Here is a 21616-nt window from a genome sequence, read left to right on the forward strand (position 1 = left end):
GTCACACGCATGCATGTATGTGTAAGAGATGGGGCCAATGAATACCCCTCCCACAACCCCCATACTGGTGAACTCCTAGTCGTATGATAATAGCTAGTATTTATGAAGCTCTTGAAGGGGCACAGAGGCAGTGCTGCCCAAGGGGGATAGAGAGCTGGTGCTGTGGCCAGGAAGGCTTGGCTTCCAGCAGCTCTGACACAAAGTAGCTATGTGATCAGGGGCAACAGTAACGGGTTCTAGGTGACTCTCTGAGATACAGTTGCAGAGAAGGTGCTAACTTGTATTAATAAAGTAAGTTTAGTCATTTCTACATTAATAAAATAACAGGCTTAATCTGTGTCCTTTAAGGTTTGCAAAGTGCTTTCCCTAAGCATGTATGTAGTGGGCACATGCAAACATATAACACTTTACTCACAGTCAGGACCACACACGATGGGGGAGGAAAAAGGGGAAGGACTAAGACCTGCTTTAACACACACCCTTCCTCCAGGGACAGAGACCGGCTTCTAGCTTTGGGCATGGGGGCTCTTTGGAATGGTCTTCGGAGGTACATGAGGCAATGGATTTCACCACTCTGAAATTGAGGGGGGACCTAATTCTTCCCTTTCTCTCCACCCCCAACCCCGCTACCAAAGATCAGAAGACTAGACTCCAACAACTTTTGTCCAATTCCCCAAGCCTTCTCACACCCCAAGGATGGAGTTGTGAGAGCCAGGGCTAACAGGCTGTCTCCTTCATCACTCCTAGAAGTGAGTGACACTGCAAAGTCTGAACCACAGCTCCCACCTGGACCAGGGTCTTCAGTCCACATACATACTGATATCACTTGTCCATACACATGCAGATGCCATACATACACACCCCCCCCCCCCCCATCCATACATGTACTGTACTAATGTGTGACGATTCAGTTGGGTATTGGCGCTGACCTTTCCGCAGCTCTGTCTCACTCATATCCAATTCACACTCAAGTCAAAACAACAGCAAAACAAAACAACACAACAACAACAACAACACCTGCTGATTAGTTTTCTGAAAAGGGGAGAGCAAACCAAGAATCATTCACCACATTAGTGAATTTGGCCAACTTATTAGACTTGTAGAATATTGAGAATAGGTCCCAATGAATCTCCAAAGCCAGGGGAAGGGATGTGTTCACACCTCAAGTGGGTGTTTGGATTTACAAGGACTCTTCCTATATTATCTATGCACACACACATGCACACTTATAATAATAATAATAATAATATATTGCATTTATACAGCTCTTTATACTTTCCAAAGTACTTTCACATCTGTTAGTTCCCTCGATCCTCACAACAGCCCTGTGAGGTAGGCAGGGCAGAAATTATCTCCATTTTACACAAAAGGAAATTGAGGCACAGAAACAGGAAGGGACTAACCCCCAGATCACATGGTGAATTTGCGGCAGAATTGGAACCCTGAACAAGGCTCTCTCTCCTATAGCCCACTGCCTTCTCATGTACATATACATACACACACAGAGACGCACAAACATATACATACAGTCACACGTGTGATCCCCATAATTCTTTGTGGTCCCTGGCACAGTGAGGCAGCACTCTCTCCTGCCTAATCACTTGTGGTATTAACTTTGTACATTCTCTCCATTCCCCATTCCTGCCTCACAATTGCTCCGAATCTCCTGTTCTCTCCTGTCTTTCTAGGGGACCTTTAGCCTCAGGGGGAAAATTCTCACTTTGCCATATGTTTTACTTAATCCTTAAGAGATGGTAGTTTTTGCTCTCTCAAGGCTGGGGAGTGCATCTCCCATTTTCTCAAACTCCCCCTCCCCCAATGACCTGGAACTGATTGTCTAGTCCTGGGACACTGGGGTGATTGGCTAGTGAGCCTTCCCAAGCCCCAGGCACTGCTAGCTCTGTCTGCTGGACCCAGACTTAACAAGCAGGAAAAGAGTCACTAAGGGAGGGGATGCATATAACCTCAGACCACCAGCAGGCCTCCCAGTCCCATCCCTGGCCCCTCTTGGGGTTACATTCATTGGTTACGGTCTGTTAATAAATATATCAGTGGTTGTATCCCCGGCTCTGGGCCCCCAAGGCAGGGAGATTGAAAGGGACCCCCTGCCTCATTAAAAGGCCAGTCTCTCTCTCTCTCCTGGGGCCCCTTCTCCACATCAAGGGGTTGAAAAGGACCCCAGTTAGGCAAGAAGCAGGACACCCAGCTTGGTCCCTTGGCCCCTCAATCCCCACTGATGTCTGGGGAAAAGGTGGCGGGGTCACCATCGGGCTGCACTTCGAGGTCCCCGGTCAGCCCGAGGAGGGTCTGGGGGATGGGTCCGACGATTCCTTCCTTTCCTCTTCTCTTCAAGATGTTTCCACTTGTGTCCCTTTGACCGAGACCCCAGTGCTGAAGGCAAATGGGGCTCCTTGGCGTTATTCCAAGATGGGGGGCACATAGGACCACTGCCACTCCTCCCAGGCGCCTCCACCAACTGCAGGAAGTCTCGGTACCAGAGCTTCTGGCTAGCAGGGGACCCTACCCCCATTCCCTGGGCCTGCTCGACCCTCGTCAGCTGCTCGGCTTGGTGGGCAGCCACTACACTCAGGATGAGCCGCCGGAGGGGCTGTGTGAAGCCATGCTCAGTAGCGTGGCAATGGTAGAGCCCGGTGTCCTGTGGGCTCAGGCTGAGAAGGAGCAGGCCCCGGTCTGTCTGGATCACCCGATCATCCAAGTGCACCTGGGGATCAGAGGTCATAACTTAGAATGTAGAATGGTAGAGAGAGAAAGGCCCTTCAAATAAACAAGACAGAATGTATAAAATCTTTACCAGGAACCACAATCGGTGTTGTAATGATAACAGCTAACATTCACATGGTCTTTTAGGATTTACATGGGGTTTTGCTTATAAGATCTCATTTGACCCTCATAACAACTCTGTGAGGCATGTCCCATTTTGCAGATATGGAACTTGAGGCTCAGAGAGGCTAAGAGATTTTCCTGTATCACATTGCTTCTAAATGGAAAGGTTCTTGAAGATAAAAGATCCTTAAAACACAGAATATCACACCTGGACGGGTCCTTTGTCAATTAATGAAAATTAATTTATTTTGGTGTGGCAATTGGGGTTAAGTGACTTGTCTAGGTCACACAGCTAGCTAAATGTCTGAGGTCACATTTGAACTCAGGTCCTCTGGACTTAGGGCCAGTTTTCTATCTACTGCACCATCCCCAAGGAATATCTTTTAAGCTCCTACTATGAAGCAAATGCTAGGTGCCGGAGATAGAAATAGAAAAAATGAAGCAATCTCTTCTCTCTATTCAGGAGAGACAAGGACATCTATTAATATATCAAGAATAAGTACAAAACAAATCCAGGAGAGGAAGGGAAAGCGCTAATGTTTAAGGGGAATCAGAAAGGACTTTATGTAGAAGTTGGTACTATTATCTTGATGGGAACAAGGCAGGAACTTGTTAAATGCTTTGCAATTATCATCTCATTTGATCCTCACAACAACCTTGGGAAGCAAATGCTATTACTATTCTCATTTTATATTTTAGGAAACTGGGGTTAAGTGATTTGTTCAGGGTCACACATTATTAAGTATTTGAGGCTGGGTTTGAACTCAGGTCTGTTTGATTACAGTCCCAGAACTCTATTCACTGTGCCACCCAGAGGGAAGAGAAAGTATGTTTCTTAGGAGCAGGGACTGTTTTATTCTTTATAACTATATACCCAGCAAAGTATAATTATATACCTACTATGTGTAGGTGCTTGATAATTATCTGTGCATTGATTGAGTCTAGGAAGCAGAAGTAAGGGGGGAGAGCATTCTAGACTTGGGAGATAGCAAAAAGGTACCCAGACAAGAGAAGTTTTGTGTGTTCAGGAAAGAGAGAAGGCCAGCAGAGACTGGAGGCTGGGGATCAATTAAGATTTCTAGGCAAGTGGTGAGGAGGGGCCAAACCTAGATGTGGTTATGAGGAGAGTTGGATGCAGAACTGATGTACAGCTAGAAACAACAGAGATTTGTCAGATGATTAGATTTGTGAGTTAATAGAGAGGAAAAAAGAATGCCAAGGCTATGAACCTCAGAGAATAAAAACTACAAAGGTACCTCCAACAGAAATAGGTAAGTCTGAACGAAGGGGGAGTTCTAGGGGAAGCTTAGCGAGTTATGTTTTGGACATGTTGATTTTGAGACATCCAGTTTGCTATGTCCAAGAGGCAATCTGTGATGGAAGACTGAAGTTCAGGGGGAACGACTGGGATTGGATGTCTAGATTTGAATCATCTGTAGAGATGTTAACTAAGCTCAGAGAAGCTGATGAGAACTGAATGAGACAGAGACAATGAGAGATAACAAAGCAGAGACAGAAGAGGATCCAGGACAAAATCTTGTCATCCATATGTGGTAGGGGTAGGATATGGATAGTAGACATTTCCAGCACTGTAGACTACATCAAATGGGCTCTTAGAGATCACCTGGCCCACCTCCCCAGTTTTAAAAAGAAACAGGCCCCCAAAGAAAAAGAGATGTCCAAGTTCATGCGTGTCAGGACAGGGATGGGGTATCACCCAAGAGAACAATACCAGAGCCGATATGGGAGCGGGGGTGCTTACCTGGCTTCGGAGGCTATCACTTGTCCGCTGGTAGGTCCAGAGAACCTGGGCCTGCAGGGACTTGGGCTGACATTCAAGGAAGATGCTGCTGCCTTCAACCCCAAATAGCTTCTTCTCCAGCAGTGTTTGGCGTGGAGGATCTAGTGAAGGGCATACAAGGGGTTCAGCCATGGTTTGGATCGGGGGAATTTGGTGAGGTTCTGGATTGGGATGGCCACAGCAGGGGGTGGGCAATTGACTATGGGGATAAGTTGTCCAGTACAAGGCCTACACCATCAGAAGCTTCCTCATTCATAATGAAGGACTTAAGGGCTTTCTCTTTAGGGTCTGAGGAACTGGGGGAGGAGAAAATTGAGCACTCACCTCCAGAACAGAGTATGTTGGGGTCCCCATTCCGAACATCCTGACGACGATACCTCCTAAGGTGAAAGCAGAGGTCGAGTAAGACTCCGTTTCCTCCGAGTCCCCTCCTCCATAGCTACAGAACTGAAGGTAAGTGGGACCCACACTCTGGTTTCTATCTCCCTACACCCTCAGCTCCCTCCCCAACTTGGTGCTGGCAGTCAGGAGTCCCTGGTTCTCTGGCCACCAGCCCCTTGATTTCCATCTCCTCAGCCCTCCAGCCCCCATCTCCTCGATCCCTCGCATCTCGTCTCCTCCCCAGCTCCCAGCCCTTCTCTCTTGACCTCACACCTCTTGGTATTGGGCAGGTAGCGGGTACAGGAAGCCCCGTCCCAGGCACAGTAGGGATCTCGGGCCAGGCAGCACTCAGCACAGGCACGGCCATAGGCAGCACAACGATGCAGGGGCAGCTGGGAGATAGAGCTCTGGGAGGCCACATAAAGCTGGTGCTGGGATTCAGAAAAGGGAGCGAGAGGGACAGAACATCATTATCGGCGCCAACACAAGCCCATCCCAACTGTGTGGGAAATGGGCCCAGGGAGAGGAAGAGGCTGACCTCTAGTTAGTGGAAGGATGGAGTCAGGAGACCTGGATTCTATCACCATGAGCAAGTCCTTTCATTTTGGTAAGCCTTGGTTTGCCCTTCCTTGAATTGGGGACGATACTGGCTCTCCGTACTTTGCAAGGCTCTTGTGAGTTTCAAATGAAATAAAAACAGAGCATGTTGGGTGGTTCAGTGGATAGAGCACCAGAGCAGGAGGTGGGAAGGCCTAAATTCCAATATGGACTCAGACACTTTCTAGTTGTGGGACCGGGGCAAGGCATTTAACCTGTCTGTCTCATCTGTAAAATAAGCTAGAGAAGGAAATGGCAAACTTGTTTATCAAGAAAGCCCCCAAGGGGTCAAGAAGAATTGTACACAATTGAAAAATAACTGAATGACAAATTTAAAGTACACAATTACTCCCCCTCCTCCTTCTCTTCCATCTGTGCTATTGATAACTACCCTCAGGAAATGGAGCTTCCAGTCCAGAATATTGGCAGTAACAGACACAGACCCTCTGATGGTCCCTGGTAGCAAAGAGGCTGGCACTGAAGGGTCAGCCCCTGGGAAGCTCTGGGGACGCCTCTTCCCTGCCCCGGACACTCACCCTCTTGGAAGAGATCTGCATGTTGGTGATGGCCGCAGCATTCTGCAAGGGAAAGATACTGGGATCAGGGCCGAGTGGGGGCCTAGCTAAGCAAGGCTTTGCTGGGTGGGCACTGTGTTCTCACCTCAAACACCTGTAGCTCCTCGAGCAGAAGTCCCTCTGTGCTCTGCCAGCTGTCCTTGGGTACTGAGATCACCTTGAGGACTGTGCCAATGTCTGTGGGAGAGAGGTGGAAATCTGGGGCTGGGGACCCCTAGTGGAAGTGGGGAAAGAGATACCCCCCATCCTATCATCTTTGTCTACTGAACTCTCTCTCTACAAGTGTGAGTCCGGGCTTTCTCTTCAACTTATCATCCCTGGGTGTTGCCTCCAGCCCCGAGAGGTTCCAGGAGCTGATCAGGGCTACACAGACTATAGGTATCAGAGGTAGACCTTGAACCCAGATCAGGGAGGCTGCCTCTTTGGCCATTGTGCCAGATTGCCTCTCACATATTGCTTAGTAAGTTATTGCTGAATCAAATTGATTGGATGGAATGGAAATGAGTTGGACTGGACTGGATCGAGTTGAATGGGGGAGGGGAAGGCCCCCCACCTCGGATTCAGCTGAGTTTCAGTTACGTCAAACTTTTGAACATCAGGAGATGAGATCACTAACCCAATTTCCCCTTACTATGCCCCAAATTTACAGAGTGAGAAACTGAAGCTCAGAAAAAGAAAGTTTTCTCCAAAGTCTTCAAGATAAATTCATTCCTTTAACATTTTGTATTTTATAGTTACTTTTAGCTGTGTGTGTGTGTGTGTGTGTGTGCGTGTGTGTGTGTGAGAGAGAGAGAGACAAAGGGAGAGATAGACAAAAAGAGACACAAATAGACAAAGAAATAGAGACCGAGATAGAGACAGAGAGAAGAGAAAGAGAGAGACACACATGCAGATAGAAGAGAGAGGCAGAAAGACAGAGAGAGACAGAGAGAAGAGAGACAAACAGAAACACACACACACACACACACACACACACACACACAGATACCAGGAAGGTACCAAGTTATGTCCTCCTCTAAGTACTGACATTGTAGTTATGAAGATCTGAATTCAAATTCAGCTTCAGCCACTTAATAGCTGTGTGACTGAGCTATTTGCTCACTATAACCTGTTTGCCTTATTTTCTCAACTGTAAAATAGGTATAATGACAGCACCTCCCTCCCAGAGCTGTTGTGGGGATTAAATTGAGATGCGATTTGTAAAGTGTTTAACCCAGTGGCCAGCACATAGTAGGAGCTTAAGAAATGCTTATTCCCATGCCACTTCAGTGTGGCCTGGAGGAGTCAGGAAGGGCAGCATTGGGGAGGTGAGGCTGCGGGTGGAGGTGGACAGAAGCCCGGCCTGGACCACCCTGGCTGAATGGCAAGGGCATGTGGGTGGCCAGAAGGACAGAAATCTGCAGAGAGCAGGTGTGACCACAAGAGGGAGGCTTTGAATACCTGGAAGAGAATTCTAAAGCTGCTCTAACGGACACAGAACAAGTTCTGCCCTAGAACTAAGATATCCAAGTTTCCATCCCAGATTTAGCAATCACTCTCTGAGATCTTAAGTCAGTCCTTTTTCCTTGTTTTCCCCTCTTTTTAGTAAAGGATTGGATTTGATTCCCAAGACTTTTTTTTTTTTTTTTGGATCTATAGCATCGATGGTCCTGCAAGAAGCACAGTATTGGAGGGACTCTGACCTGTGCCAATGAACAGGACATCGTAATGGCCATCAGTCGCGGCCACGCGGTCAGCAACGACCTGCGTGAAGGTGTAGTCAGTGCCAGTCCTGAGGAAGATGGGGCGCCCACCCACAGGCAGGATGGGGTTGTACATGAGGGGGTGGTTTCGGGCAAACTGAATGACATCATCTGGGAAATCCTTGGTGGAGCCGAAGGTGCCGAAGGTCTTGCTGGGACACTGGGGAGGCAAAAAGGCCGTGTGGGCGAGGGAAGCGATGTGGCGAACAACCACCCCAACTTTGGGAGCCTGATCTCAGGAAGACCCTGCTCAGAAGGGGACGTCTTCAGGAGCCCTGGTCCAAGGGAAAAGACGGCTCTGCCCCCTGAGACCTCTTAATTTGAGGGAGAAACCCTGCCCAGGGGGCAGACTTAAGGTCTCCAGGAGAAGGTGCATTCTGAGCAGGGCCAGAGGGAGCATGGAAAACAGAGCTATGCGAACAGCTGGGGCGACGGACATTTAGTCTGTCTTGCTTTGTCCTCCTCTCCCCCATGGTCTGTGCCCTCTGGGAGGTGAGACATACCATTCCTGGCCGGGGATAGGGTACCCGGCCCTGGTAGGACACCCACTGATAGTTGGGTCCCTCTTTGTGGGCAAAAGGACCCAAGAAGGCACGCCGAACATCATTCATGCTGTACACACAGACGGCCGAGCCTTGGAACACGCTGCTGTTGGGGGGCAACGAAGGATCCAGGTTAGGTATGTGTATATGTACATATACACGTGTGTGTGTGTGTGTGTGAGAAAGAGAGAGAGAGAGAGAGAGAGAGAGAGAGAGAGAGAGAGACACTCCCACCTTACCCAAGCTGCCCCTCAAACTTAGTCTTGCTTCCTCTCCCTCTCATTTCCCCAGCCAAGGCTCTGACCTGGAGGTAGAGAAAACAGCATAGAGAAGGGGGCTCCTTCGATCCTTTGTGGGGAGCAGGAACACATCACCTGTTCAAGACACGAGTCAGTGAGCTCCTTGAGCCCCAGACTCCAGGACCAGCGCAGCAGGCCCCTCTCCTGGCCAGAACCAGGCCCCCCAAGCCCAGTTCCTGGAGCTAGAACTAGATCTCCCCTCTCCCTGGGCCCGGCTCTGACCCGGTCCCAAGCACTCACGAAGCTCATCGAAGACTGTGTCACTAGCCCCATCCACCCCAGGCACCGAACAGACCAGCCGGGCCTTCAGGAACGTGGTCCACTTGTTCACCAAACTCCGCTGTCCTCCGACGTCATTCTGCAGGGGCAGAAAGGGAATTAGGAGTCTCTGGTACCCCGACCTCCTCGGCCCACGTGACCCAAAGTCTTGCTCATTCCTCGTGAGATGGCCGGCCAGACAGGCCTGTCCGTGGTCTAGGTGAGTGTGAGTGTGTATGACGGCCTGTCCCCAAGTCCGGTGGGCACAGGGAGGGTGTCTGGATTTCTATTTGTGAGCATGAGTGAGGTGTGTTTGTGTTTATGTGAAGGAACAGGGGGTGTAGCGACGTGTGTGCGTGTGTGCAAAAAGGCACTCACTCTGCAGATCTGGCCAATGCGGGACACGGACACCCTGCCCAGGCCTGGGTTCCCCTCCACGGCCACCTCCCGAAAGAAGAAGTAGATTTTGTCATCATCGGGATTCTCACTCTCCGGGATCCAGAAAACCTTCACAAATTTGGGCTCTGGGCCCCGAGGGAGGGAGCCGGTAAGTATTCTGGAGGCTCCCCCCTCTTCTTCCCAGGGGATCCCCACCCCTGTAGCCCCATCCCAGCAATCTGCCCCCCACTCCATCCTTTCTCTCCTTGAGACAGAAGAGGCTGCAAAGCAAGGGTTGGACACTAGGAGGCAGCAGCAGCCCAAGGCTCAGCCCATGGCTGATCTAATCTCTTTCCATTTTGGCATTAACTCCCCCCCTTCCCCCGAAGCGGTCCTTTCCCCCCTTCCAGAACAGGGACCCGTTCTACAATCAGCCATCCTGCGCCTCATATTCTATGCTCTCCAGCCCTCCCTCCCTTCTCAAACACTTTGCTATTGGCGTTTGAGGGTCCCTCCCAGAGTCCTAAGGGAGGTACAGTAGGGATCATTGTTCCCATTTTATTGATGAAGGACCAGGGAAAGGAAGGGAGCAGCTATTTAAAAAAGGGCCAGATTGGCTCTGGACCCCAGGTTTCCTGCCTCCCGGGCCAGGGTTCTTTCCAATGAGAACTGTGTGTTTTGGGGCCCCTGGGAAGGCTGGAGGTAGAATAGGGATTGAGGAACTTGAGCTCCGGGGCCTGAGCAGGGCCATAGGGAGGGTAGAAACAGAGGAAACCAGCGACTGGAGGCTTGGAATGGGAGGGGATGGGGAGGAACAGGGACATCCCTCCCCAGGCTCGGCCACAATAATGACAGTAGCCTTCATTCTCATCGTGGTCACTCTGTAAGGCAGGTACTGGGAGTGTCTCCATTTCTCAGATGAGCAAACTAAGTCCTAGGAGAAGGGCCATGGGTGAACTTGGATCTCCTTACTCTTGGCCCTCTAGGGCCCATTCACCCACTCTGTTTTGTAAAGCCCTCTCATGCTAGTCACTCAAGACCCTCCCCACTGATTTTTTCTACTTTTGGCCTGTTTCTTCTTTCATAACATGTCTTACGTGTTTGCACATCTATAACCTGTATCAATTTGTTTACCTTTTTAGAGGGCGGGAAAAATTTTGGAATTCATTTTAAAAAAATTGAATGTTGAAAATTCTCTTTATGTGATGGGGGAAAATACTATGTTTATTAATATTATTTTTACTTTAAAAAAAAAACCCTCACCATTAAGCCATCGAGAATCGTGTTGCTCTGTTCGGAGGTTGGGGCGCCGGCCAAGGCTCCGGAAGATGGTAAAGTCTCGGCCCATGAGGTCTGTGGCTACTCCAGAGTAAAGTTCCTGCCCTGAGTGTGGGAGAGTGGACAGGGGAAGACAGAGGAAGGGATACCATTGTTTGTGGAAAGCTTGGCAGGCACTGGAGCAATCGAGGGCATCTGTAGAAGTTTGGGAGATGGGTTCCCAGGGGATAAGAAACCCGGGGAAGTTTTAAAAGGCTGGAGGAGCCAGAGAAGGTCTCTGGGAGGCTACAGGGAATGAGGAGGGATGAAAATTGCCAAGAGGCCTAGAGTGCATGGATGGGATGACCTCAGACAACCCAGAGGATCCTAACCCAGCTTTGTTTCCCCTTTTCCTCTTCCCCTCCTTAGCCAGTGTGAGCCGCAGTGGGTGGGAGTGCTCCAGGGGGATACTGGGATATCTCAGAAGCTCAAGCCTTACCCACAAGCACCGAGGCTGCCCGGTGTTTAGGATCATAGGGGCTCTTTCCTTTTCCATCTTCCAGGCTGTTCAGATCCAGTTTCAGCATTGGCTCCTGGGAATGGGGAGATGGTTCAGAAGCGTCTCCTGCCCTATTCCCACTTTGGGACCTCATCCAAGTTGAGAGATAAAGGGAAGCAGCTGCCCCCTCAGCCCAGAGTGTGCTCTGGCTTCTCCACCCCTTTGCTCCCTTCCCTTTTTCCATGCCTGATCCTCACCTCCATCCGGTACCCAACCTCCAGGAAGCCACAGACTGGGTGAAAAGCCCCCGTCCCACAGACGTACAAATGAGTTCGGTTATAAGGATGAAGCAGTTTCACAAAATTCACGCACTCAGCCTGGACAGGAGGCAAGGCAGAGACAAGACAGTGAGTACGAGGTCTTCCTCTCCTCCGCCTCCAGCCCCAAAGTGCACAAGTCTGAGCTCAGCCTCTTCAAATTTCATAGATGAAGAAACTGAGACCCAGAGAGAGAAATGGTCATATAAAGAATAGGTGACTTGGAATCTTCTAAGGGTGGGGTTTGGGGCTCACCCACCCCTGACCCCATAATGTCTAATTTTATTCCATTAAACTCCAAAGGATGAGGGGGGCCTGAGTCCCAAACTTCTCTCAAGGTAGACAGATCACAGCACTCTCCCGGGCTTGGCAGCTCAGTCTCCTTCTTTGGACACACCAGGAAACATTGAGACCCTTCTCCTCCTCTCCCTTCCTCATCCCCCAAGGGCCGGAGCCAACTGGTCACTCACACTGATATCCTTGCCAGCCCAGTTGCATTCTTCTCGCCACTCCACAGGCGCCGGCCAGGCCAGCTGAGCAGGGATGGGGGAGGGAAAGAAGAGAAACAGAGGGGGTCATCAGAGGGTGCCCTTTGTCTCAGAGCTAGAACTTGGGGATTGGGGGCTGGGCTGGGGGAGAACCTGGGAGAGAGAAAAGAGCATCCTACTCTGGAATGGAGTGATGGTATTGCTGAAGGAAGTGAATGCATCTTCCAGGATATGAGACAGTCTTTTTTTGGGGGGGGGGTCTCCTGGGAATTTTCCCAGAGGGGGATTATTATCTCTGCAGAGAATGCTTCAATTGGGAGGGGAGGGAGTGTTTCTCTAGATCGGAGTATGTGAGAGGTGCTATGTTTTTTGGGGGGGAGGTATCTCTGAACAAATTGTATCTAACTTAGTGGATGTGGAGGCGGGGAGACTGTGGAAATCAGTCACTGAGAGCAGAGAATATGTGTCCTGAGGACACATCTTTGAGGGAACTATTTCTGGGGAGAAAGTCTCCTGTCATTTGTATGTGTTGGTGAAGAGGAAGGTTTCTTTTGGGTGGGGAGAGAAATTGTCTCTGTAGAGAATGTTTCTCCAAGGGCTCATCTTTGGAGGGGATAGCTATGAGAAGAAAGAGACACTTTCTCCCTGTAGGTATATCTAAGGGGGCTGCCTTTTTAGAGGGACATCTATGGGAGGAAAGCAGGAATATCTCTCTGAAGGATATTTCTGGGAGAGAGGGTTGGTTTCTGAAAAAAAAAATGACTTTAGGAAATCTCTTTTTTCTTAACACAGGGAAGCTCTCTGCTAACAGGTGGGCGGGACAGGTCCTGCATGGCCTGGGAGGAAGGAAAAGGGGGCCAGAACAATGCTCTCTGCTTCTATATCCAACTCAGCGATCCTACGCCCTCTTCCAGGGGATACGACTCCGCAGTGGGGCTGAATCTCTTGGTGGGAGAAGCCAACAGGAGGAAGGACGGGATCTCTCTGGGCAGAATGTGTCCTTAGGGGATCCCTGATTCTAGGGGCAGAGAACAAGTCACCCATCTCTCAAGGGGGACATAACTATGTCTCCGGGTACCTTCTTGTCCTGTTTGCTGATGTTATCCAGGCTGAGGGAGGCCACATGGTTCTGGGCACCCACAAACAGCCTTCCACGCTCCTCGTCCAGCAGAAGAGCCTCATAGCAGCAGGTGCGAGGCAGAGAGAAGGTGCGAAGACCATGCCGGGCCCTGAGCTCTGCCGGGGAACATGAGGGAGGATTTGAGGATATAGAAAGTAGGGGATCCTCAGAGCACGGATTTAGGCCTTTGGACCTGGTGGTCCCCCGAGGTCAGGTTTTCTTCTTCCTGATAGCTCTGGAGCCTAGAAACCTGGACAGCTGGGTTCTGCTTCCAGACTGGAAAGGGGAGTGCTTTGCTTTTTGGATGGCCTCAGTCCCCATTCCTTTGAGCCTCAGTTCTCCCCCCCACCCAGGTCTTTCTGTTCACAGGATCACTGGATCCCCTGGAGGGAGGGGGTATGACACAGGATCCAGTATCTTTCTTTGCACAGTCATAGGATCAAATAACCCACAACTGGCTGCCAGGCCTTGGATGGGCAGGAGCTGCTTCTGAAGGAGTCTGTAGGGACTGGCCTGAGGGCCATCCTTCTTCTTAGGAGAGGGCCAGGACTGTTTTCCCACACCTTCCCTCTTCCCAAGGGTGTATGTATGTGGTGATGGTGGGGATGGGGGAGACGCTTCGGATCCCTGCCCGCCTCATCCCCAGCAAAACTCCTAGGCTGGGGCTGAGGCCTCCAGGGAAACTAGCCGCCAGACACCGCTGCCTAGCAACCCGTGGCCCGACCCCTGCCTCAGGACTGGCTGCCTCCTGAGTTCTCAGGCCCTAGTGGGTGGGAAATCTTGGGAAGAATAGGGGAACACCCCTTCAGTCATCTGAAAGAGAGACATGGATTGACTGCTCCCATCTCTGTCCCTGGAAGGGAGGGGGTTCAGAGGCAGGGCAGAGGCCAGCAAGAGTTAATTTGAGGCCCTACAACAAAAGAGGGGGCCCAAGAGGGTTCTCTTTTAGCATAAACCCAAGGGGAGCTCCCAGGCCTTCCCAGAGACGCCCCCAGCCTGGGCCGAGGACCCTGCGTCCTCCTCTCCCACCACAGCACTGGGAAACCCCTCTGGCCCTTCACGCGGGGCCAGTCGCCCTGCTCCGCCTCCAGGTGCGTGCACTCAGATGCACATGCATGTGGCCACCGAAGCACCAGCGGGGCACATGCAGTCTGTGCAACACATGTGTGATGCAGGTAAAACACGCAGGGCACTCCCAGTCACACACTCCGAGACAGCCGTGCACTCCCCGAGCAGGGAGCTGCCGGGCGCTACCTGCACTCGGAAATACTCACAGTTGTATTTACATTTGGAAGCACAATTATACAGACCCGCACTCGCAGCCACACATTGAAGCAGTCGCACACACACGTCCTGGCCCGGTCTTGCCATCCCCCCGCCAGGGGCTCCCTACCTTGGAAGGAGAGTCGCAGACGAGGGGGGCTGTTGGCCGGGCCCCCGTCCGCCCCCAGCACCAGGGCCCAGAACAGGGCCAGGCCCGGGAGCATGGTGAGGGAGATCAGGCAGCTCTTGGCCCGGCGGGGTCCCAGGGAAGCGGAGATGGCAACAAACACAGTGGGGAGGAAGGAGAAGCTCTCCGAGTCGGCCTGTGGACTCTGACCTCTGGATCTAGAAAAGAAGGAAAGAGTCAAGGAGGGAGGAGGGAGGGAGGGAAGGGAAGGAAAAAGGAAGGAACCAAAGGAGAGAGAAGACCGGGTGAGAGGGAGAAGGAGAATAAAGAGAGAAGAGAGGGAGAGCGAGCGAGCATGTGAGTCCCAGGGGATCAGATTACAGCCGGTTTGGGCGCTGGGGCAAATACAGCCACATTCCTGTTGGCTTAGCCCCTTCTTCTGAGGGACACACCACACACACCACACACACACACACACACACACACTGACACAGAAAGGGCACACATGCACACCAACATCTCCCTGGGTACAGATGCAGGTAAGGAGATACTGGGCGTTCACAGAGACGGAAGCATCTGAGTCCATCCCTACGTTCAGGTTAGTGGGGCAGGCAGGGGGAGAGGAGAAGATCCTGGGAGTGACCCCCAGACCCTCTTTAGCATCCTCTGAGGGCTCATCCGGGTTTGGAGGGGCTTCCCTGCCCCCCTTTCTGCCACAAATGGCACTTAGCTCCAGGAGAGGAGAGAACGTCTTCCCTGTGCGATCGTGTGTGTTTGCCTTTCCACAAATGTTCACGTATGAGCAGGGGGGTGACAGCCCCGTGACAGGCCTGGACTCCCCTTGATTGTCGCATAAAGACTAGTAGAGGAACTGAGGGTGTCCATTAGGACAAAAGAAGGCTCAGTGCAGAAGGACATAGTAGCTGTCTTCAAATATTTGAAGAGGGATTAGATCTGCTCTGTTTAACCCCCCGGGGGCAACAGCGACGGGAGGCGGAAACCCAGGCAAATTCAGGCATGATGTCAGGAAGCATCTCCCAGCTGGTAGAACGGAACAAAGGGGAGACCCGCTGCTCCCAGGGGAAGCAAACTCCAGAGGTTTCCCGGAGGATGCTGAGGACCACTTGTTGGGGGATGTTGTGAGGGAGAAGGACACCGAGATACCTCCTCAGTCAAAAGTTCTGTGCTTCTGGGTGCCTTTAAGGGTACGTCTACACACCCATAAGGGGTATGTCTCTGAGGAGCCCCATCACTCTCCTGGTCCCAAATGTCCCCATCAAAGGGAGGTTGGGAACTTGGGACAGATAAGACTTTTACCAAACCCATTTTCCAGAAAGAAGAGACAAGCACCTGCCAGGAACTGGAACAGAATGTCAGTGTCCAGTCTTTCAGTCGGGCAGGGGTATTAGTCACCTCCCTTTCGGTTGGCCCCACGTCTTCCCTCCAGAGTCAATGACCCTCGATGAGTCTCCCCTCCCTATTCTCTCTTTTAAAAGGGACAGAGGGAGAGGGGGAGGTCAGTGCTTGGAACCAAATAGCAACTCTCTTACGTCACCACCAGGCTCATAAAGGATTGGGACATTAAAGTGAAGTGGGGGGCAGTCATTAGTGGGTGTGTCTGCCCTTTCTGTGTCTGGGTCCTCTCTGGACACAGATTCAGCACTGGACTCTCCTATCCACAGAATGGAGAGAGAGGGAATGACTGAGTGTTCGGCTCATTGAATCATCCTTCCTTCAATGAGCTCCCACTGCCCGCTGAACCCTTGCCTCCTACTGAGTGCCCTTGCCTTCCCTGAGCCTCATTCCCTTCACCAAGACCTTCATCCCCCCCCACGCCCACACTGAGTCCTTCATCCCTTCTCCCATCCCCGTCCCGGATGCCTGGGCTGCCCTCTCTGATACCCAGCAGGGAGACATGGGAAACCGGAAACATTATCAACTGTTCCTTTGAATCAAGAACTGCTCCCCCTCCACCCTGCCAAGCCATCCTCCACGGACACAGAGTGGGGGAGACAGAAGCCAGGCCTGGGAATCCAGAGCTCGGGTCCCAATCCTAACTATCTTGTTGAGTGTGAATCTGGAGGCTTTGCTTTTTTTCCCACATCACAGCATCTATAGCCACAAGGACCCATGGGTCAGCTCCTTCCCCTTTTAGATGGCCATTCTCTAGATCCACATCTTCTTTCACCAAGCCCTTCACTAGGCCTCCCCCCTCGACATTTATTCCCTTGTTATGGACTAGCGGGGTATGACTCCCACCTGGGGGTGCAGCTCCGTTTCTCCCCCAAACTTCCCTCCTAGGATTCGCCTGGGGCCGTCACAGCACCGCCCTGTACCTCAGCTCCTTGGCCGAACAGGGAGGGGCTATGTTGGGCAGTGCCCACCCAGATGCCAAGGCCTCCTCCTTTGTAGTCCTGGCCATGGCCTGCCTTGCTTGGCAGCAAGTGCCAGAGTGGAGAGCAAATGCCAAGCGAGCAGCACCCGGAGCCGGGGGCTGGTTCCTTCTGGGCACCCAGAGGAAAGCTCTAGGTAACTTCCATCCCCCAACTACCCTGTGTTTAGGGATGGCTCCACCAGCCACTCGGTGACTCAGGCTGGAAACCCTGGCACCCTCTTTGATGCTTCCAGCTCCCTCACCCCTTAGAGCCAATCACCAGTCACAAGAACTGCCATTTTTACTTTTGCAAACACTCTCTGCTTGGAGTTAATTCTCTGTTCTTAAACCAAACAGCTCATGACAGTGAAGCGTGAACTAGCTCCCCATTGCCAAAGAAAAGCAGAAGTCCTTATCCTGGCGTTCAAGGCCCCACCTTTCCAGGTTTGGCTTCTATTACCCCCCTCCCCTCCCTTTATCACTAGACATTCCCCGGTCATTCGCCAATCTTGTCCTGCTCTAACCTCATCCCTCATGCTTGGAACGTTCATAGGAACACAAGAGCTAGAAACGGAAATTCAGAAGTCATTTTGTCTACTCTCCCCATTTTGTGGATGAGGAAATTGAGGCTCATAGAAATGAAAAACTGGCCCAAGTAAACATAATAAAGGTGCCTGTGACTCCCAGGTCAGCACCTTTTGTACCACACCCTCACTCTGACATCAGTGACAACGAAAACCCTTTTCTTCCTTCAAGGAAGGAATCTCGCTCGCTCCGTACAGCTGGCCTTCCTCAACCTCTGCTGCTAGAGCCTCATAATGCTGTGCCAAATAACAACTGGCTCCCTCCCATCTTGCTCAGTTTTTTTGTGCTTGTTTCTCTGCCTTCTTTCCCTCCTTCATTCAACTGGAAGCTCCTTGAGAGCAGGATGTGGGTCCTATCCCTGAAATTGTTTAGTAGATATTTTTTTAATTAAATCTCCACCCATTGGGCTAATGAGTGGCTCCCCTCCTGGGCCCAGGGGGCTGTGGCTGGCCTTAGATGCTCTCTTGCTCGGGATTTGGAGGGGAGGGATGGAGCAGCCTGGCCTAGTCTGAAATCCAGCACACTGGACACTTTTTGGGAACAGAATAGGCTACTCAGAAAGAGGGCCTCTTGCTAGGACCCAGGCTTCCCTCTCTGCCTGCCTAACTGGTCTCTGAAAGGGCTGGGGGGTAGGAGATGGAGGGGGAGAAGAAGAGGAAGGGAACAAGCATCTCTGTAGCACCTACTATGTGCCAGGTACTGCGCTGGACACCTACTATGTGCCAGGCACTGCACTGGACACCTACTATGTGTCAGGCACTGCGCTGGGTACTTTGTTACAGATGTTTTCTCATCTGATCTTCACTTCAACTCTTGGAGGTAAGTGCAGTGATTGATTTACTCCCGGCCCCAAGGATCTGCCCACACTTCTCTAGCTCCCTCTGTCCACCCAGGAAAGAATTCCATTTGGGAATAACAGAATGTAAGCACTAGAAAGCACCTGCCAGGTTGTCTAGCCCAACTCCCTCCCACTTTACAGATAAGGAAACTGCGGCCCAAAGAGAAGTCACTTGGTCATACAGCTAAGAAGTGAGTCTAGGTTCAAAGACATCCCTATGGAAAGTTTTGACTTTAGATCTAGAATTCTTTCCAGGTTCTCTCTACCATTTCTTATCCCTGGCACAGAGGCTAGAGTGCTGGGCCTGGAGTCAAGGAGCAAATCTAGCCTCAGCCTGTGTGGATCTGGGCAAGTCACTTAACCCTGTTTGCCTCAGTGTGCTTATCTGCACAATGAGCCGGAGAAGGAAACAGCAAACAACTTCATTATTTTTGTCAAGAAAATTCCAGATGAGGTCACAAATAGTCACATGTGACTGAAAAATGGCTAAGCACATAGGTCAGAGAGGGCAATTGCCTTGCCCCTGGTCACACAGCTAACAATTCAACTCAATTTAACAAACCCCTATTAAGGGTCTTGGCTAGACAAGGCCAGTGGCTAAAAATACAAAAATGGTGTTGGAGGCTGGAACTCAGGTTTCTTTCAGTCTTTTTGCAGTAGCTGGGTCAAGGGTACAAGTGGATTAACTAAGCTGAAGTAGGGCCCTTGGGACTGTGCTAATTCTTAAATCTAGGATTTGGCTTTTTAGTGCTCTTAGCTTCCAGTTTACCCCTTTCCCCCAACCCCCCTCAAGGTTCCAGGCTTCCTCAGAGATCAGGACATTTTAAGCTCTTTCCTAAGGCTGTGCTGTAGCCTCCTCCAAGATTGGAGCCCTTCTCCCAATTTGAGGCTAATCCCTCTCCCATCCCCCCAAAAAAGAACAGGGAGGGCTCCTTGGCAGGGGGGAGCATGGGGGGGGTGTTGAAGGAATATGGATGGCCCCAGGCCAAACCTGCCTCCTCTAGTGCTCAGTGCCTCCTGGGTGAGGGGGGCTGGAAGGATTAGCCAGGGTGAGCCTGGGGAGCCAGGGCTGCTCAGGCATACAAGTTATCAAGTGCAGTTTCCTGGGTGGCTGGATCGGGTGACAGGCAGGCTGCTGGGAGCTGACTAGGGAGGGCGGTCCTGAGCTTGGGAGGAAAGCTGGGTCAGCCGACAGTCACCCTGGAGACGGGTGGGGCTGTGGCCTGGGCACTTCTCAGGAATATGGCATGGGTGCAGGGCACCCAGCACAGGGCAGGGCGGCTCTGCCGTGGGGCTTGACTCCAGGGAGGCAGGAACCCAAAGTGACAGCTCTTCGGCTAACCCCTCTCAACCTCCTCCCCTCAAAGCTGGCAGCAGTTCTGTTTTCATTTCACACCAATCCTCCCTGAGCCAGCCTCCCAATTATGGAGTGAAAACAGCCAGTGATTTGGAGTCAGAGGGCTTGAGTTCAAATCTATATCCGAGATTTATCTGCCCAGCCTCGGTTTCTTTTTTAAATGGAGAGTTAAACTAAATAACTTTCAGGGTCCCCTCCAACTTCGAATCTATGCTCCCGTGATCCCCTATGTACCCTCCAGGCTTCTTATGCCCATAATCTGAGGAGCCACAGATCTACCACTGCTTTCTCCCTTAGGTCTCCGTTATAATATTTCACAGCTTTCTCTTTCTTTAGTCCTTTTTAACTATGCCCCTTTCCCCTAGTTCACAGACTCTCTCCTCTCATCCTTTTTCTCCTTTTTTTCTCTAGCCCCCTTCTCCTTTGGTTCCCTCCTCTCTTTCCCAAATCTTTCACAAGCCCCTCTGGTAGCTCCCTTCCTGTGGTGCCCTCTTCCATAATTCCTTCAATCCCCCAATGCTGTCCTCCCCATAGCTCTCCCGGGCACTTAGCCTACGCTCTGCTCACAACCTTCACCTACCCACAAACCCCTCCTCCATTCAGCCCTCTTAAAGCCTTCTTCATTTTAACCCCCTCCTGTCTCCGCATATGACCCTTTCCCCAGGTCACAGCCTTTACAACCCCATTACCGCTTTACAATCTCCTCTCCTCTCTCCGCCCTCCTTCCCGAAACTCCGTGCTGAGGTAAGGATGTTCTAGGAGGGGTGGCCGCGGGGTGGAGATGAGGGGGGCAAGGCTATGTACTCGTGAGCTCCGGGTCACTGAGCCCTGCAGACGTAAACAAGCCTCTTGTGCACCCCCACCCCACCCCACTCCACGGCTCTCTTCTGGCTTCTCCAATCCCTGTGGGCTCCCCTCCCCTCTGCTCAACCAAGTTGGCCCTGCTCTCCCATGGAGGACCCCGGAGGCTGAGCAGCGGGCCGGCCACCTGACGCCCCCCCCCCTCCCTCCGCCTGTCCCGGGACCCGAACGAGAGAGGCACAGACTCAGGGTATTCAGGCTACGGGCACTGCCAGTCTCGGGGCTCCGGGTTCCACTTGGCAGTAAGGGGTCTCGAGAACCCCAGATTCCCCGGCTCGCGTTCCTCCTCACCTGCCCCCCTTTCCTGAAGCCCCGATGGGGAGGGGCGGGTCCGCACCTCTAGCCCTGGCCCTAGCCGGGCTGGTGCCCTGCTCGGGCTCCGGCTGGCACTCCGGCTCCGGCTCCAGCGCTTGTGCGCGCCTCGGTAGGTAGGTCGGTCCGTGGCGGTGACAGGGCAGCCCAGAGGAGGCGGCCGGAGGCGGGGAGCAAGGAGGGGAGAGGAGGAGGGGGGGAGGGCGGGACCTTGAGCTCGACTCTAGGGCGGGGGAGTGTGGGGGGTGCTCCCAGCGAACTCCGGCCGGGGCCAGAGCCACGAGGCCAGGGAACCGGGAAGGCGGCCCGTGCCGGAGGAGTGCGGCCGTGGGGAGGACACGCACACGCACACACACACGCACACGCACACGTATGCAGTCAGCTACACAGGCACAGGCCGACACATAAATCGACCTGAATCTTTGGACCCAAGCAGGGCGGGACAGATGAGTTCCACGCGGATACACATTTAGAGCCGCACACACAAGTGGGCTGTGGGGAGAAAGGCTGGAACCCCAAGTCGGCTACTGACTGACGGATTGAGTGCTGGGTGATTCCCAGAATTCCCTTCCACTCTCCTCTCCGGACACACCCCTACCTGGAGTCCCGACCTGTCCTAAATCTAAAAGAACTACTCATGCATGGATGTACCGATATCCATAAGGCACACACATACACACACACCAACTACACACAACTAAAAGCCATGACTTCAGCGAAACTTCACAAAACTTGCACCTGTGCTCAACTCTATAGTAAATGTCCCAGCAAAATCCACAGTCACCCAGAAATACTTAGGGA

The 21616-nt window shown here is 51.9% G+C and overlaps 1 protein-coding gene across 4 annotated transcripts; it reads right to left on the reverse strand.

Annotated features, from left to right (window-relative positions):
* Nucleotides 1–1232: 1232 nt before the first annotated feature.
* SEMA3B (semaphorin 3B) lies at nucleotides 1233–21334 on the reverse strand. Of its 4 annotated transcripts, none has more exons than XM_051986122.1 (18): nucleotides 20795–21334; nucleotides 14492–14706; nucleotides 13057–13214; nucleotides 11961–12023; nucleotides 11431–11550; nucleotides 11174–11267; nucleotides 10681–10800; nucleotides 9418–9563; nucleotides 9022–9139; nucleotides 8787–8856; nucleotides 8444–8585; nucleotides 7881–8100; nucleotides 6284–6375; nucleotides 6160–6201; nucleotides 5300–5457; nucleotides 4970–5025; nucleotides 4607–4746; nucleotides 1233–2722 (listed from the first exon to the last, which is right to left on the reverse strand). In XM_051986122.1, exons 2-18 carry the CDS (start codon nucleotides 14583–14585, stop codon nucleotides 2261–2263), a joined length of 2295 nt encoding a protein of 764 aa, XP_051842082.1. In that variant the 5' UTR covers nucleotides 14586–14706; nucleotides 20795–21334; the 3' UTR covers nucleotides 1233–2260. The 4 variants fall into 4 exon arrangements, with proteins under 4 accessions (XP_051842082.1, XP_051842075.1, XP_051842090.1 ...); XM_051986115.1 differs by having other exon boundaries at nucleotides 8444–8588; XM_051986130.1 differs by having other exon boundaries at nucleotides 8444–8588; nucleotides 20841–20980.
* Nucleotides 21335–21616: the final 282 nt, after the last annotated feature.

This window comes from Antechinus flavipes, chromosome 1 (genome assembly GCF_016432865.1).
Source record: "Antechinus flavipes isolate AdamAnt ecotype Samford, QLD, Australia chromosome 1, AdamAnt_v2, whole genome shotgun sequence".
Classification (NCBI taxonomy): Eukaryota; Metazoa; Chordata; class Mammalia; order Dasyuromorphia; family Dasyuridae; genus Antechinus; species Antechinus flavipes.